Source organism: Rhincodon typus, chromosome 7 (genome assembly GCF_021869965.1).
Source record: "Rhincodon typus isolate 14 chromosome 7, sRhiTyp1.1, whole genome shotgun sequence".
Taxonomy (NCBI): domain Eukaryota; kingdom Metazoa; phylum Chordata; class Chondrichthyes; order Orectolobiformes; family Rhincodontidae; genus Rhincodon; species Rhincodon typus.
This window is the reverse complement of record NC_063338.1, coordinates 92307080-92324086: the sequence shown is the minus strand read 5'-3', so window position 1 is coordinate 92324086 and position 17007 is coordinate 92307080. Positions and strand designations below refer to the sequence as shown.

Below are 17007 nucleotides of genomic sequence, written 5' to 3'. Positions count from 1 at the left end.
GTCCTATGTTCTCATAAGACTATGGTGACTTTGCCGTTACTAGTTCGATGATGTTACCATGAAACCATCACCTCCCCAAAGGTCATGGATGCAGTTCTGGTAAAACTACTGTAGAAAGGATATTATTAAATTAGGAAAAAGTACAGAGAAGATTTACTCGGATGTTACCTGGACTGGAAGGTTTGAGAAATAGAGAGTGGTTGAATAGGCTGGGAGCCCCCTCCACACTTGGCTCTGATGAGGAGTCATCTAGACTTGAAACTTTAGCTTGCTCTCTCTCTAGATGCTGCCTGACCAACTATGATCTCCAGCCTATTTTGTTTTCAGTACAGATTCCAGTATCTTCAGTAATTTGCTCCTGCTTGGATAGGCTGGGACTATTTTCACCTGGAGCATAGGAGATTGAGAGGTGACCTTATAGAATAATGAGAGACTTAGATAACCCTGATAGCCAACAGTTTTTCCCCATGGTAGGGGACTCTAAACGAAGAAGCATAGGTTTAAGGTGAGGGGGAGAGATACAGAAGGGTCCAGAGGGACAATTTTTTCACACAGAGTGTGGTGAGTGTCTGGAACGGGCTGCCAGATGTCATGGTGGAAGCGAGTACAATTCTTTCATTTAAGAATATTTATACAGGTGTAGTACAAGAATGGGATAGGTATAGAGGGATATGGACCAAATGCCGGCAAATGGGACTGGTTTGATTGTGAAAACTGGGCGGCATGGCCAAGTTGGGCTGAAGGGCCTGTTTCCATGCTGTAGACCTCTTTAACTCTGATTCTGTCATGGTGAAACAGAGGGAGTTTGGATACTTGAAGGATTTAGATTGATAAGGAGGAAGTATTGCAGACAATGTTCTCTCTAAGCCATTATGTGCATACCCACCCTGTAGGGTCCGTGCACGCCAATCCATGTGTCAACACCATTCCCAGCATTCATTTCCAATTTTTGGACATTGCTGCCAAGCATGAACCTTGGAGATCCACAAAAAAAAGGAAACAAAATTAGAGGGATCGTGGATTACAGAGGCTGTCTGATAAAACACAAAGCCCAAATGAAATGCACCTATGGAGGCAGAGTGAGGTGAGAGTAGAAATTGTGGAGGTACCACCAGTAATTTTGTTATTCTTCCTGAGACTCCAGAGGAGGGCTGGTGCTAGTGGACTAGCGAATTGCCAATATTACAAAAAGGGTGTAGACAGTACCCCAGTAACAGATGGACAGTTAGTTTAACCTCAGCGGTGGAAATGATGACTCAGGATAAAGTTAAGTCACTTGGGCAAATAGGGGTTCAATATGGAAAACCAGATTGGTTAAGGTCAAATTTTGTTCAATTAACTTGTTGGAGTTTTTTGAAGAGAAGGTTGGTGAGGGCAAAGATTTTGATGTTGGTGTATGAGACAACAGGCTTATGATCAAAGTTAGTGTACATAGAGTAAAAAGGACAATAGCAACATGAAGACTGAATGAACTGAGGGGCGGGAAGCAGAGAGTAATGGTCACAGTTATTGTTTGAACTGGAGGAGTGGATTAGAATTCCCTAGAGATCGATATTAGGGTTCTTGCATTCCCCGGTATACATTAATAACACAGACCTTGGTGTACAGGGCATAACTTTGAAATTTGCAGCTGATACAAAGCTTGGAAGGATTGTTAAAGTTGTGGAAGAAGGGTGTCCAACTTCAAGAGGACAAAGACAAACTGATGAAATGGCTGAAGATAAAAACATAGATTCCTAAGAGCGGAAAGAGGCCATTGATCCTGCACTGACCCTCTGCGCAGCACACCACCCTCTACCCTATCCCTGCAATTCTGTATTTCCCATGGCTAATCCACCTAGCCTGCACATCCTTGGACACTCTAGCATGGCCAATCCACCTCACCTACACATCTCTGGACTTTGGGAGGAAGCCAGAGCACCCAGAGGAAAGCCGCACTAGACACAGGGAGAACATGCAAACTCCACACAGTCACCTGAGGCTGGAATCAAGCCCAGGTCCCTGGTGCTGTGAGGCAGCAGTGCTAGCCACTGAGCCACTGTGCCATCCAGTGGATGAAGTCCAACACAGAGAAGTGTGAAGTGTTACAGTTTGATTGGAAGAGCACAGACACACAATATGAAATAAAGCATACAATCCTAAGAGGGTGCAGGAACTGACAGCGACAGTCCGTCCTCCCTGGACTGACCTATCCCCTTCCTAACTCCCTACCTACACTCACCTTTACTGGCTCCATCCCCGCCTCTTCGACCTGTTTGTTTCCTCTCCACCTATCCTCTCCTCTATCCATCTTCTATCCGCCTCCCACTCTCTCCCTATTTATTTCAAAACCCCCTTCCCCTCCCCCTTTTCTGATGAAGGGTCTAGGCCCGAAACGTCAGCCTCTCTGCTCCTATGATGCTGCTTGGCCTGCTGTGTTCATCCAGCCCTGCACCTTGTTGTCTCGGATTCTCCAGCATCTGCAGTTCCTACTATCTCTGAGTCAATATGTGCATTTGTCACTGAATGTGGCAGGAGAACTTGAGTCCATGCCTAATAAAGCATCTGACCTAACAGGGTTTATCAACTGGGACAGATGGGACTAAATCAAGGAAGTTATGTCCAGCACTGGTTTGACCTCAACTGGAATATTGTAAACGTTTGAAGGCATTAGATTGTGAATGAGGAAGATATTGATGAGAGTGGTTCTAAGGATGAAGGACTTCAGCTATGTAGAAAGTTTGGTGATGTTAGGGCTGCTATACTTGAACAGAGAAATTTGAATACAGATTTAATTGAGGTGTTCAAAATCAGGAGAGGTCTGGACAGAGTAGATGGGGAGAAACTGTTGGTGGAAGAATGTGGAAGCAAGGGGCACAGATTTTAGATCATTGGCAAAAGAAGCAATGGAGAGATATGGAAACCTTTTTTAATCAGTGAGTGGTTAGGATCTGGATTGCACTGCTTGAGAGTGCAGTGAAAGAAGTTCACAGAGACTTTCGAAAGGTTGTTGGATCAAAATCTCAGAAGGAAACTGTATAGGGTTACAGGGAACCAAAGAGGGAGTGTACAATGTAGATTTCTCCTTTGGAGAACCAGCACTAACATAGTGGGACAAATGGCCTACTTCTACACTGTAACTATTTTATGAATCCCTGGTAAACCCAAGTAACTATAATTTTTTTAACTAAAAAGCACCAAAGATGCTGGAAATCAGAAACAAAATCAGAAATTGCTGGACAAACTCAGCAGGTCCGGCAGCATTTGTAGAGAGAAAGCAGAGTTAACGTTTCGAGTCCAGTGACCCTTCATTAGAATTTTTTTAACCAACTCATTGACTGGTTCTGCATATGGATGTCAAGGCCTCTCCATTCACTTTTCAAAATTCTGCCATGTATACTGTCTTTCCATATTCAACCTTTGAAAGCCAATCACTTTCTGCTTCTCAACCTTGAATTTCATTGTTCATGTCTCCATCCATTTTACCTTCAAGAACGTGGAGATGAAGTTTGATCAAGGTGTTCAGAATCGTGGGGAATCTAAGCAGTGTAAATCAGGAGAAAATGTTCCCATTAGCTGGAGGATCAAAAACAAGACTAAATTAAGTCTTGGTAAATGCAGAAGAACCAGCAACAAACCTGAGAAACACGTTTTAGGCAGTGAGTAGTTAGGATCTGGATTGCGCTGCCTCATATTGTGGTGGAGGTGGGTTCAATTGTGGCCTTCAAACTGAATTGGATCGTTATGGTGAAAAAAAAATTGCACTGCTGCATGGAAAAGCTGGTAGAGTGGAACTAGTTGAATGGCTTGTGCAGAGAGCTAACACTGACATAATGGGCCAAATGGCTTATCTCTGCGTAGTAGTTATTCTACAAGCCTATGATCCTATCTTTAATCCTTGAGCAGTGGCGTAGCATTTGGGAAAATTTAATACCATTTCTTTGCTGTGTACCAAGTATTCTAATATATGAAATGTAGAATTCCATTTGGCTTTCAAAGGTGTTTTTCTAACGCAATTATATTGTTAACGATCAACATATCCACATCTTAACCTGCCGGAGAGTTATTTACTCTGGTTCAGTGCAATTCTGGAGGGTTTTTTTTAATGATCTCCTGCGCACAACTGCCTCCAGCTATAAAGCAGCCTTTACAACCCTATTTACAACAGTTCTATTCCTAATAAATTTAAATGTTCAAAGGAACGGGAAAAAAGAAGTCGCAATATTTTATTTAAAGTACAGATGATTTTCCTCTTGGTCTTTGATGCCTTGGAGAGTGACTCCAATTCCGGGAGACTTCCTGGTGGTTCTGGGGGATGAATGATCCAAAACAGAGGTAGTTTCCTTACGAAATGGCCTGGAGTCAAGTCCTAGATCCTCCTCCAGTGATGTCTAAGTGAACCTCTGAGGTGGTTGATTGAAAGATATTGGTATAAGGATATGTCATTATGTCAACTCCCTCTGAAGTGACCTATTTTGCCTAGTCTCTACCAACTGCCAGGGACCTAGAATTCTACAGGGGCCATGGTTAACTTATATCTGGGATGTCAATAGTTTAGCGGCACAATCACAGAACTAGCAGCCTCTATGGACACATGTTCCAACCCCACACCAGTGGAATTGGAATTTGATGTTTAACAAAAGAATTCTGGAATCTAAACGTTGTCTCAATCAGGGTGACCATGCTAACTGCCCCCTGCAATGCCCAAGAAAGGCACTCAGCTTAAGGGCAGTTGGGGATGGACCATTCTTGCTAATAATGCCTATGTCACATGGAAGAGTTAGAAATAAAAATGGAAAGAGCTGGGGATGGGTTTGCCTGTCGTTTGCTTGGAAACTCTCCTTCCTTTGGGTCGAGTGTGCCATATGTCATACTTCCTGTACATGTCCGTTACTCATAAGGAATTAATCTATTTGTACGTAGACATATATTATATAAAATCAAAAACATAAGAACTAGGAGAAGGAGTGGGCCATTCAGCCCCTTACACCTGCTCTGCCATTTGATTCAATCATGGCTGATCTCATCTCAGCCTCAACTCCATTTTCCTATCCACTCTCCATAATCATTCAACCCATTACTAATTACAAATCTGTCTATCTCCTCCTTAAATTTATTCAATGTTCTAGCAAACTACATATTCCAGGATAATGAATTCCACAGATTCAAAACCTGTTGAGAGAAGCAACTTCTCCTCATCTCTCTTTTAAATCTGCCATTCTTTTGTCTAAAACAATGACCTCTTGTTCTATTTTGCTTCACAAGAGATAACGTCCTCCCTACTTCTACTTCTGAATCTGATATATCTCAATTAGATGTCCTTTCATCTTTCTAAACTCTAGTCAGTGTAGGCCTAAACTGCTCAATCTCTCCTCTTAAGACAAACCTTCTATCTCTGGAATCAATCTAGCGAACCTCTTCTGAAGTGCCTTCAATGCAATTACATCTTCCTCAAGTAAGGGACCAAAATTGTATGCAATACTCCAGAGAAGAACTGAGACGAGGAGGAATTTGTCCAGCCAGAGGGTGGTGAATCTGTGGAACTCATCGCCACAGAGGGCTGTCGAGGCCAAGTCATTGAGTGTATTTAAGACAGTGATAGATAGGTTCTTGATTAGTAATGGGATCAATGGTTTACAGGGAGAATGGGTTTGAGAAACATACCAACCACGGTCGAAAGGTGGAGCAGACACGATGGGCCAAATGGCCTAATTTTTCTCTGGTATCGTATGGCCTCACCGATGCTTTCTACAATTGCGACAATACTTCTCAACTTTTATACACACTCCTACGTTTATGCACACAGACAAACACATATTTATACAGACGTACATGGACATAAATATCACCCTCTCACTTCTTTTGTTCTGCAGCTCCCTATGAGGACCGGGATGGGATAGGGAATTTGTTGCATGACTGATTACTGTCTGGGTATCACTGAAGTGTACCAATGCATCATGACAACAGGGTTGTGCATTTATCACAGGAAGAAATGAGCAGTACCTCTCACACAGATCCCCGATACACCTCCCCCTCCTGTTTACTCCCAGACAAAGATTTTCCCTGCATGTTGGTTAAACGGAGCTCAATTATAGGTCAGAGAATCCAGCAGAGCTTGCCTGTGCCTATGTCTTTATGCAGCGCTGTTAAAGATTCCATGGGGGCACACAAGGGATTAATCTTTGATTTAAAACAGAGCTGCTGATCATGTGGCTGCATGTTTGATATTTGTGTGTGTAGATGTGTGTGCACGCACATTATAATTAAATGAGGCTCGTACTAGTCCAGTAGGCTGCAGATGTTTTTCCAGGTCATAGTCCCAGCACCTCAAGATGACGAGAGATGTGCTAAAAAACTTCTAACATCAAATCAACAGGACAAAAACAGGCCATTCGGTCTATCTACTTCCAGCCAGTCTTCATGCCCCAGGTGAACCTCTTGGGAGTAGTTCTTCTCCTAAGCGTGATACACAGAAACATAACCATAACATGACATATTGAAGCATATAAGATTCTTAAGGGGCTTGACAAGGTAAATGCTGAAACATTTCCCTGCACAGGAGAGTCTGGGACCAAAGGGCATCATCTCAGAATAAAAAGAAGCAAATTTAAGATGAGGGTTGTGAGACTTTCGAACTCCTTGCCACTGAGAGCTGTGGGGGCAGAATCCTTATGTATACTTAAGGCTGAGAAAGATAGATTCTTGATCAGTCGGGGAAAAAAGGGTTAGAGGGAAGGTAGGCATGAGGAATGTTGGATCAGCCATGATCCTATTGAATGGCAGAGCAGGCTCAAGGGACCAAATGGCCTGCTCCTTTTCCTATTTCTTATGGCTCCAGGTCTGACTAGTTTACCATGTCCCTCTGTGCTTTCTCTCTTGTGTTTATCTGGCTTCTCTAAAATGCAGGTTTTCCCTCAATTACTCCATGTGTTCCACTCCTGACCTTGCTGGCTAAGTACATTTCTCCTGATCTCCTTATTGGAATTACTGGTCACCACTGTATATTTATATAATGCGGTGGCTGTGGTCTCCTGTTAAGTGGAAATGCATTTCGCTGAACTCACCATTAAATAGAACCTTATCAGATCACTGTTTAGCTCTGTCTTTTCCGGAGGAAAGAGTTGCTTTCTGTGTAGCGATTACCAATAGCTTGAACCATTTTGTCCTTGTGAATCTCGTTTGGGGAAGGTCAAAAATCACACAATGCCAGGTTATAGTCCAACAGGTTTATTTGATGACACTAGCTTTTGGAGTCTCACTCTTTCTTCAGGTGCCAGTGAGAGAGATACGTCAGACACAGGATTTAGAAGCCAAAAATCAAAGGGACATAGAAATGATATGGTGTTGAACAAACCTAAGATGGCTATTAAATCTTTAATCAGTTAGGAAGGATTAATATGCAAATTCCCGAATGTTTTTCAAGTCGCTGCCCTGCGATAACTAAAGGGGAGTCAATAGCCTAGTGATATTATTGCTAGACTGTTAATCCAGAGACCCACATATGTTCTAGGGACCTGAGTTCAAATCCTGGTCCCAGCAAATGGCAATGTAAATCTGGAATTAAGAGTTTAATGATGATCATGAATCAATTGTTGGAAAAGCCCATCTACTTCACTAATGTCCTTTAGGGAAGGAAGCTGTCATCCTTACCTAGTCTGGCCTACATTGTAACTCCAGGCCCACAGCAATGTGTTTGACCCTTAAATGCCCTCTGGACAATAAATGCTGGCCTAGCCAGTGCCACCCTCATCTTGTGAATGAATAAAAGAAAATATTTATAATGCTGTGGCCATGGTCTCCTTTCAAGTGGAAATGTTTTCTGTATGTTCAGCCGAACTCACCATTTTAAAGAGTCTTATTGGGTCACCTCTTAGCTCTGTCTTTTCCAAAGGAAAGAGTTGCATTCTGTACAGTCATTGCTGATAGTTCGAACCATTTGTTCCTTGTGATCGTCCTTAATGTTCTCCCCAATTTTAATAAAAATGCTAACAAGGTGTAGAGCTGGATGAACACAGCAGGCCAGGCAGCATCAGAGGAGCAGGAAAGCTGATGTTTCGGCTCTGGACCCTTCTTCAGAAATCTGAAAATGATTTCCTGCTCCTCTGATGCTGCTTGGCCTGCTGTGTTCATCCAGCTCTACACCTTGTTACCTCAGATTCTCCAGCATTGGCAGTTCCTACTATCTCTTAATAAAAGCGATGTTGCCGTGACAATGTCAAAATCATGTTGATTTTAAAAAAAAACAATTCACTTTTGTTTCGGACACAGGGCAGTGGGAAGTCCCCTGGTGATGGACCCAAACAGCATCTGCCGGAAAACCAAGCGGTTGGCAGGGAAGCAGGCTGAACTGTGCCAAACTGAGCCGGAGATCGTGAGTGAGGTGGCGAAAGGAGCCAGGCTGGGAGTACGGGAATGCCAGTTCCAGTTCCGAAGCCGGAGGTGGAACTGTACCATCCACAACAAATACTTCCGAAAAATCCTGCAGCAAGGTATGAGCCGAATCAGATCATGGATCATTTTCTCAAGCGGGAGCGAGATGGGGCGGTCAAAGGGCACATTTGCTTTAAGCCTCGGATTTTAATCTAATCGCATAAACTGTTCTCTGAAGGGGTTATTGTTTTGGTGCTACCTATCACAGCAGCATGCTGAACTGCTTAATCCAGCACTGCATCAACCTCAAATCACACAGTAACAGATGCCCGGATTAACATTTGAAACCCAAATCTCCCTCCATCCTACCTATTCTGCACCCTGCCCCACCAGTGAATCAAACTTTGCCAAATGAGCCCTCATCAGTTTCCCAAAGGAATAATTCCCTGGGGTTTCCATGTGAGCCATTAGACAATTTCCAGGGCATGGAATTGCCAAGGATCTGGGCAAACAGTTACAAGCTTCCTGTAGGACTGTTGATGGGCATTGACGAATGTGCTGGGATACCAAGTCGGTAATCAGGTGTGAAGCCGGAATGAGTTGGTCTGTAAAGTCACCGGCTGGTGAGGAACCAGAACAGAAGGGATGCAAACATCAGGTTACATCTCTGGTCTGTAGCAATTTTGTTTTATTCATTCACAGAATGAGGGCATCACTGTCTAGGCCAGCATTTATTGCCCATCCCTAATTGCCCAGAGGGCAGTTGAGAGTCAACCACATTGCTGTGGGTCTGGAGTCACATGTAGGCCAGACCAGGTAAGGATGGCAGTTTCATTTCCTAAAGGACATTAGTGAACCTGATGGTTTTTTCTGACAATTGACAATGAGCTTATGGTCATCATTAGACTTTGCTATCTGCCTTGGTGGGATTTAAACCTGGGTCCCTAGAACATTTTCTGGGTCTCTGGATTAACAGTCCAGCGATAATACCACTGGGCCATCACCTCCCCCTAAACGGGACCTCAGCCATAAGGAGGTCTGTCAGCCATCTTCATAATCCCGCTTTTGAGGGTGGAAAGGAAGGTTTCATAGTTCTCCCACCTGGTTCTCCCACTATGCTATTTCACACTGCGGGGCCCTATACTACATCACCCAAGCAGCTTTTCATGCCTAGATGAGTGCAACTCCCAACAACTTTCAAGAAATCCAATACTGTTCAGGACAAAGCATCCCAGCTTGATTGACACCGTACCCACCCCCTACAATATCCACTCCCTCCACCACCGATGCTCAGTAGCAGCAGTGTGTACTGTCTACAAGATGCACTGCAGAAATTCACCAAGGCTCCTCAGACAGCACCTTCCAAACCCACAACTACTTCCATCTAGAAGGACAAGGGCAACAGATACATGGGAACACCACCCCCTGCAAGTTCCCCTCCAAGCCACTCACCATCCTGACTTGGAAATGTATCACCATTGCATCAGCGTCATTGGGTCTAAATCCTGGAACCCCTTCACTGTGGGTGTCTCTACAGCACAAGGACTGCAGCCTTTCAAGAAGTTAACTCACTGCTACTATGTCAAGGGCAATAAATCCTGATCTGGCTAGCAATACCCACATCCCATGAATGGATGATGAGAAAAGACATGGACTTGACATTAGTGCCAGTATCACTCAGTATAAGAAATAAGAGCAGGAGTAGGGAGATTTGGCCTCTTGAGCCTGTTTCTTTGCCATTCAACAAGATCTTGATTGAATTTTTACCTCACCTGTACCTTCCCACACCATTCCCAAACTCCATAACTCCCATTGTATCCCCAAATCTCTCAGACTCTATCTTGAATTTACTTAACATCTGAGCCTCTGTAACCCACTTAGTTAGAAAATTCCGTGCGGTCACACGCTTTTGAATGAAGAAATTTCTCCTTATCCTGGAGCTAAATGGCCAATCCTTTAATCTGAGACTATGACACTGTTTTTTAGACTCACCCACCCCAGATATGGAAACCTCCTCCTAGTGTTTACTCTGTTCAATCCCTTTAAATAAACTGGAAGTTTTAATCAAATCATGTCTTGTTCTCCTAAGCCCAGGGAATAGCATTAGGCTGGTTGGCAAAAATGAAAGCACATGGGATTAGAGATAAAGTACTGGTGTAGATTAAGCATTGGCTGACAGACAAAAAGCAAAGTTGGAGTAAATGGGTCATTCCCATGCTTTGATTAATTGGGTACTGCAGGGATCAGGACTTGGACATCAGCTGTTCCCAATATATATCAATGACTTGAATGAGGGGCCCAAATGTAATATTTCCAAATTTGTGGATGATAAAAAATCTGAGCGAGAATGTGTGTACTGAGGAAGATGTAAATTGCCTTCAGGGGGATTTAGACAGGCTTAGTGAGTGGACAAAAACATGGCAGATGGAATATAATATGGAAAAATGTGAAGTTATGCACTTTAGTAAGAGGAACAGATGTGCAAATTATTTCTTAACTGGTAAGAGGTTGGAAAGTCTAGATGTTCGGAGAAGCCTAGGTGTGTTTGTCAGTAAGACACTCAATTTTAATTTGCATGTTCGGAAAGCTATTAGAAAGGCTAATGGAGTGGTGATCCTTATTGCAAGAAGATTTAAGTACAGGAATAGTGAAATCTTGCTTTAATTGTTCAGAAGTTTGGTTAGACCGCATGTGGATTATTGTGTTCAGTCTGTGTGTCTTTATCTCAGGAAGGATATTACTGCCAGAATGGGAATGCAGTGAATACTCACCAGATTGTTGCTGGGAAAGCAGGACTGTCCTATGAAGAGAGTTTAGGTAAACTTGCCCTATATCCTCAGAGTTTCGAAGGATGAGAGGTGATCTCACTGAAACTTTCAAAATATTTAATGGGATAGACAGGATAAATGCAGGTAAGATGTTTCCACTGGTTGGGAAGTCTACAATTAGAGGGCTGAAACTAAAAATAAGGGGATGCCATTTATGATTGAGGAATTGTTTTGATCAGAGGGTTATGTGAACCTTTGGAATTCTGAACCTCAGAGGGCTGTGGAAGCTTGGTCTTTTGAGTGTATTTAAAGCAGAAATTGATAATTTTTTGTTTACCAATGGCCTAAGGGCAATAGGGCTAATGCGGTTAAAGGCATTAAAGTCAAGGAAGGATTCTGAGGAAGGGTCACTCAACCCAAAGCAATAACACTGATTTCTCTCCACAGACGCCACCAGACCTGCTGAGCTTTTCCAGCAATTTCTGTTTTTGTTTCTGATTGCAGCATCTACAGTTCTTTCGGTTTTTAAAGGCTTGTGTTCGATCAGCCTTGATTATGTTGAATAGTGGGGTAGGATCAACAGGCTGAATGGCTTATTCTTGTTCCTGTGTTTCTATGATTCCAGTGATATTACTATTGGATAGACCAGATCCCAGAATGAAATCTGGCTTGATAATTTTTGTTTTTTGTTTCATTTGAAATACTATACTTCCACTGGGACATAAGCACCTAAGGCTGACAATTTGTTTTAACAACAAAACAGAAGTTTATTACATAAAAGAAATAAAAATGGGAATGACATGATACAAACCAGGCATCTAAATATCACACAGTTTGAAAAAGTTCAAAATAGAAAACAAAGAAACAAAATCCCATCTTCTCTCCAACATCATCAGTGGTATAGCAAAAGTATAGAGAGATTTTCATTTCCTATCAAATCTGTAACTCTGCCTTAACTGCTTCTTCTTAGTTCCCATCCTGTGAATGTGAAGTCATTTTCCTGGAATGCTCACACAATGGGGAGCTCAGACTTTCTCAGTCTTCTAATAATCTACAACATTCTAACCAAACACTTCTGGTCTGGACATTTTCACAAACTGAAACCCTTACATAGGGTTAAATTATTCCCTTAACTGCTCTGAACAACCTCCTTTTCTAGGAGAAACTATAATTGCATATACATTCAGTCAGGTCTCCTTTCAACTGCCCAAAATATTTTTAACTAAATTAAATAAAAATCTTGGAGAAAATCAGCAGGGCTAATAGCATCTGTGGAGAGAAGACAGAGTTAATGTTTTGAGCCCAGTGACCTTTCTTCGGTTGTCCACAACTCCATGACATAATTACAGTGTAATATGTTTCCATAGTTAATTCTTACTTATAAACCCAGACAAAGTTATTTAGTCAGGATTTCCTTCCTTGGAGGACATTAGTGAAGCAGGTGGTATTTTTTTAAAGATAATTGATAGTGGCTATATGGATGTCAATAGGCTGGACTTTATCAGCTGGAATTAAAAGCTAATCTAGCAGCAACCATGTAATAATTGTCAAAAAACCCTATCAAGGGAAGGAATTTTGTTTTATTCTTTCATTAAATCTGAGGGGATCATTTGCTAGACAAGATTTATTGTCCATCCCGAATTGACCAGATGGCAGTTAAGAGTCAACCATGTCACATGGAGACCAGGCCAGGTAAGGAAGACAGAATTTCTTTCCTAAACAGCATCAGTAATATTTTATAAACATCACTAATAGATGTTTAAAGAAAAAAATCCAGATCTTATTGAATTCAAATTTCACAATCTGCCACGGTGCAATGTGAATGCTGGTCCTCAGGACCTTACAGATGGTCTTTGTATCACTAATCTAGTAACAATACTGACACACCATTGCCTCATGTGCTACCCTTACTCACTCTGGCCTCTGTGAGATTCCAGATCCAAAGCAATGTCGTTGAAATTTGACCATCTGAAATAATTGAGCAAACCACTCAGTTCAAGGGGCAATTAGGAATGGGCAACAAAGATTGAGCTCACCAGTGATGTTGATACTCGAGGAAAGAATACCAAAAAAGTACTACTCCTGTTGAAATGGTTATTGGAGCTACAATGGCAATATTTGACAAACAGGATGGTGTTGACCCAATAGCCTGTCCAATGTGATTAATACTGATGGAAGCACTTGTATTGGTCAATTGGCACTTGAATCTTTATGAAAACCTTTTTTCATTCACTCATAGGATGTGAGCATTGCTGGCTGGGCCAGCAATTTTTAGCACAACTCTGGTTACCGTTGAGAAGGTGGTGGTGAGCTGCCTTCTTAAACCACTGCAGTCCATGTAGCTATAGGTAGACCCACGATACCCTTAGGGAGGGAATTCCAAGGTTTTGACCGGACGACACTGGTGATATATTTTCAAACTAGCATGGTAAGTGGCTTGGAGAGGAACTTGCAGGGAGTTGTGTTCCCATGTATCAGTTTCCTTTGTCCTTCATGGAAGTGATCATGAGTTTTGAAGGCTCTGTCTAAGAAGCCTTGGTGAATTTCTGCAGTGCATCTTGTAGATAGTGCACACTGCCGCTACTGAGCATCAGTGTTAGAAGGAGTGGATGTTTGTAGAAGTGGGGCTGGTTAATCTTGCTGAGTGAATACTGACTGATGTTTTTCACCGTGGAACATCAGTGATGGGACTTCAAAGTTAGTTTGGAAACCAATTGGCCTGTTTCTGAACAACACACTGGCGTGTTAAATGAATAAAACACCCTCCTATATCTTTGTTACACCATCCAGGGTTCCCATGTCCAAAATTACAGATTCCTTCCACAGATGATCAGGAGCAAGTGGTTTTGTGGTTGGGTTTCTTTTGACAAACTTAAGTTGGATTTTGATCAACAGAAAGAGATTCATGAGGTCCTAATTAAGTCCTCCATTGAGCCACATGGAACATTTCAAAAAGGGGCAGAGTAAACCTCCTACTCATTTCGATTGTGGCACTGGTGGAGGGAGAGCCAGCTGGGTAGGTGGGGCGAGTAGGGGTGGGGTGTAATCAACACCTTCCTTGCTCACAGAAAGATATGAGATTGAGTTTGCACTCCATCCAGTACCACTCCCCATCCCTGTCCACCATTACCCTCAGTCTGAGGAGAATCTCTTCCATACCATCTCTGCATTATGAAGGAGGCAAAAGGGCAAAATTTGGAGTCATGTGGAGGTTACTCTTCAGCTGAGTCCAATACCTGAGATAAATGTAGTTGAAACATTGAAAATAGAAACAGGAGTAGGCCATTCAGCCCTTTGAGCCTGCTCCACCTTTCAATATGATCATGGCTGAACATCCAACTCTTGTCCCCTATTCCTGCTTTCTCCCCCATACCATATGATCCCTTTAGCCCTAAGAACTGTCTCTAACTCCTTTTTGAAAATATTCAAATGTTTGGTCTCAACCACTTTCTGTGGCAGAGAATTCTGTAGTGATTGTTACAAGGTCAGCCAGGTGGACCCATAGAATATGAGTTCCCTGACTGGGGCTGTTAACCTGGTCCAATCAGGGAGTCCTGGCTGACAGGTGTAAACAGGAGTGTCAGAGCTTCTGTTCACTCTGAGAGCTGGCTCTGAGGGAGCTGGATCAGTGACAAGGCCTCTCCACGTGTAAATAAAGGGTGACTCAGTGACAGGATACCGGCCCCTGTTGAGTTATTTCAAATTCCACATGCTCACCACTCTCGGGGTGAAGACATTTCTCCCCATTTGAAATGGCCTACCCCATATCCTTAGACTGTGACCCCTGGTTCTAAACTCCCTGATCATTGGGAACATCCTTCTTGCGTTTACTCTCTTTAGTCCCGTTAGAATTTGATAGGCTTCTATGAGATTCACCCCTCATTCCTCCAAATTCCAGTGAATATAGTCAAAACTGATCCAGTTTCTCCTTATATATCAGCAGTCCCAAACCAGGGATCAGTCTGGTAAACCTTTGTCGCACTCCCTCAAGAGCCAGAACACCCTTCTTGTCATCTGACATACCTTAATGTTGCCCTTGGCCTCCATCTTACCAAATATTGCTAAATAGATTCTACAAATATCCTTCAGAAGCTCCCCTTAACCTATCTCTGCAAGTTCGTATACCTAACAGCTGGATCCTCTCCCTCCCATTGCAAATTCCTGTCCAGTCCTGAGTAGATGGCCCGAACCTTGGCACCTGGCCAGCAACATAGAATTCTCTAAAAAAAAACAGACAGGAGTTGCTGGAAAAGCTCAGCAGGTCTGGCAGCATCTGTGAAAAAAAAATCAGAGTTAACGTTTCAGCTCTGGTGACCCTTCCTCAGAACTGCTCTGAGTTCGGGTCACCGGATCCAAAGCGTTAACTCTGGATTTTTCTTCACAGATGTTGCCAGACCTGCTGAGCTTTTCCAGCAACTTTGTTTTTGTCCCTGCTTTACCGCATCCGCAGTTCTTTTGGTTTTGATATGGAATTTCTCTAGATGCTCAGTCTTTGCTACAGAGAATAGTATCAATCCCTCTACTAGAAGTGCAATCCTTTCTTCTCCCTTACACTCGAATGGCTTCCTGAAACACTGTGCCATACACAGCATCTGTGAGCTTGACAAGTATTCCTGAATCAAGTGGATCCTGTTTCTTTAGTCCTGGGCCATGCCCCAGGAGAACACCGTTGAAGAAACAAAATCCCCCCTTGTGGCTTTAGTTTCTTGTATATTTACATGTTGAACACCAAACCACACAAGCAGCATCTAGAAAGCACCCATCGCTTCTAATTTGTAAAAAGAGATGTCATTTTAAACAGAGTATCAGAAACAGCTCTGTCAAAGAGAAGGATCATCAATGTTGAAAGGTATAAGGAGTTTGCGTGGAGCTGACAAAACATCTTGCTATTATATAAGGGTTTTGACTGATTTGCTGGAGAGATTCACCATTACTAATACTCCAGTAACCGCCAAGTTGGCAAAATCTGTTGTCAGACAGATTTCATATGACCCTAGCTAGATTTCTCTTGGTGGTTTGTTTGAAGGACATTGTTGACTGAGCCAACATTTATTGCCCATCAAGTCAAAACTGAGAAAAAAATCCCTGCCAATGCTGTAAATCAGAAACAAAAACGGAAATTGTTGGGAATGTTCAGCAGGTCTGGCAGCATCAGTGGAGAGAAATGAGTTAATGTTAACTCTGACTTCTCTCCACAGATGCTGCCAGACATGCTGAGCTTTTCCAGCAATTTATGTTTTTGTTGTTGTGATTTATTGCCCATCCCTAGATCCCCTGGACTGAGGGAATGTGGCAGACAATGGCCTAGTGGTATTATCGCTGGAGTGTTAATCCAGAGACTCAGGTAATGTTCTGGGAACCCAGGTTTGAATCCCTGCCGTGGCAGATGGTGGAATTTGATTTCAACAAATAACCATTGCTGATTGTCAGGGAAAACCCATCTGGTTCACTAATGTCCTTTAGGGAAGGAAACTGCCATCCTCACCTGGTCTGATTGACATGTGACTCCAGACCCACAGCAATGTGGTTGACTTGGGGCAATTAGGGATGGGCAATAAATGCTGCCTAGCCAGTGACACTCTCATTGTGTGAATGAATAAAGGGGAAAATAAATATAGTGGTGCGCTGTTTCATTGAACCATCAGGGTGTAGGGACACAGTTAGGAAGGAAATTCTGACTGAGGAGTAGGAATGCATTTCTGGAATTTAGAACAGCAAGAGGTGATTCAATTGAAGTTTTTAAGCAATTAAGGTGGACAGATAAAGTAGGTAGAGAGAAATTATTTTCACTGGATGCAGAGTCGAGGACTAGAGTGCTTTATCTAAATATCAGAGACACAACTTTTAGGAATTCTTTTATGGGATGATGATATTGCTGGAGAGGCCAGCA

The 17007-nt window shown here is 42.7% G+C and overlaps 1 protein-coding gene across 1 annotated transcript in view; it reads left to right on the top strand.

The window, feature by feature from the left end:
* The first annotated feature begins 8254 nt into the window (after nucleotides 1–8254).
* The window catches only part of LOC109913260 (protein Wnt-6-like), a 53157-nt gene continuing 44404 nt past the window's right edge, over nucleotides 8255–17007 (top strand). Inside the window, exon 1 of the mRNA XM_020512748.2 lies at nucleotides 8255–8468. Within this exon, the coding sequence (XP_020368337.1) occupies nucleotides 8270–8468 (199 nt within the window). The 5' untranslated portion in view covers nucleotides 8255–8269. The remainder of the gene's footprint in view (nucleotides 8469–17007) is intronic.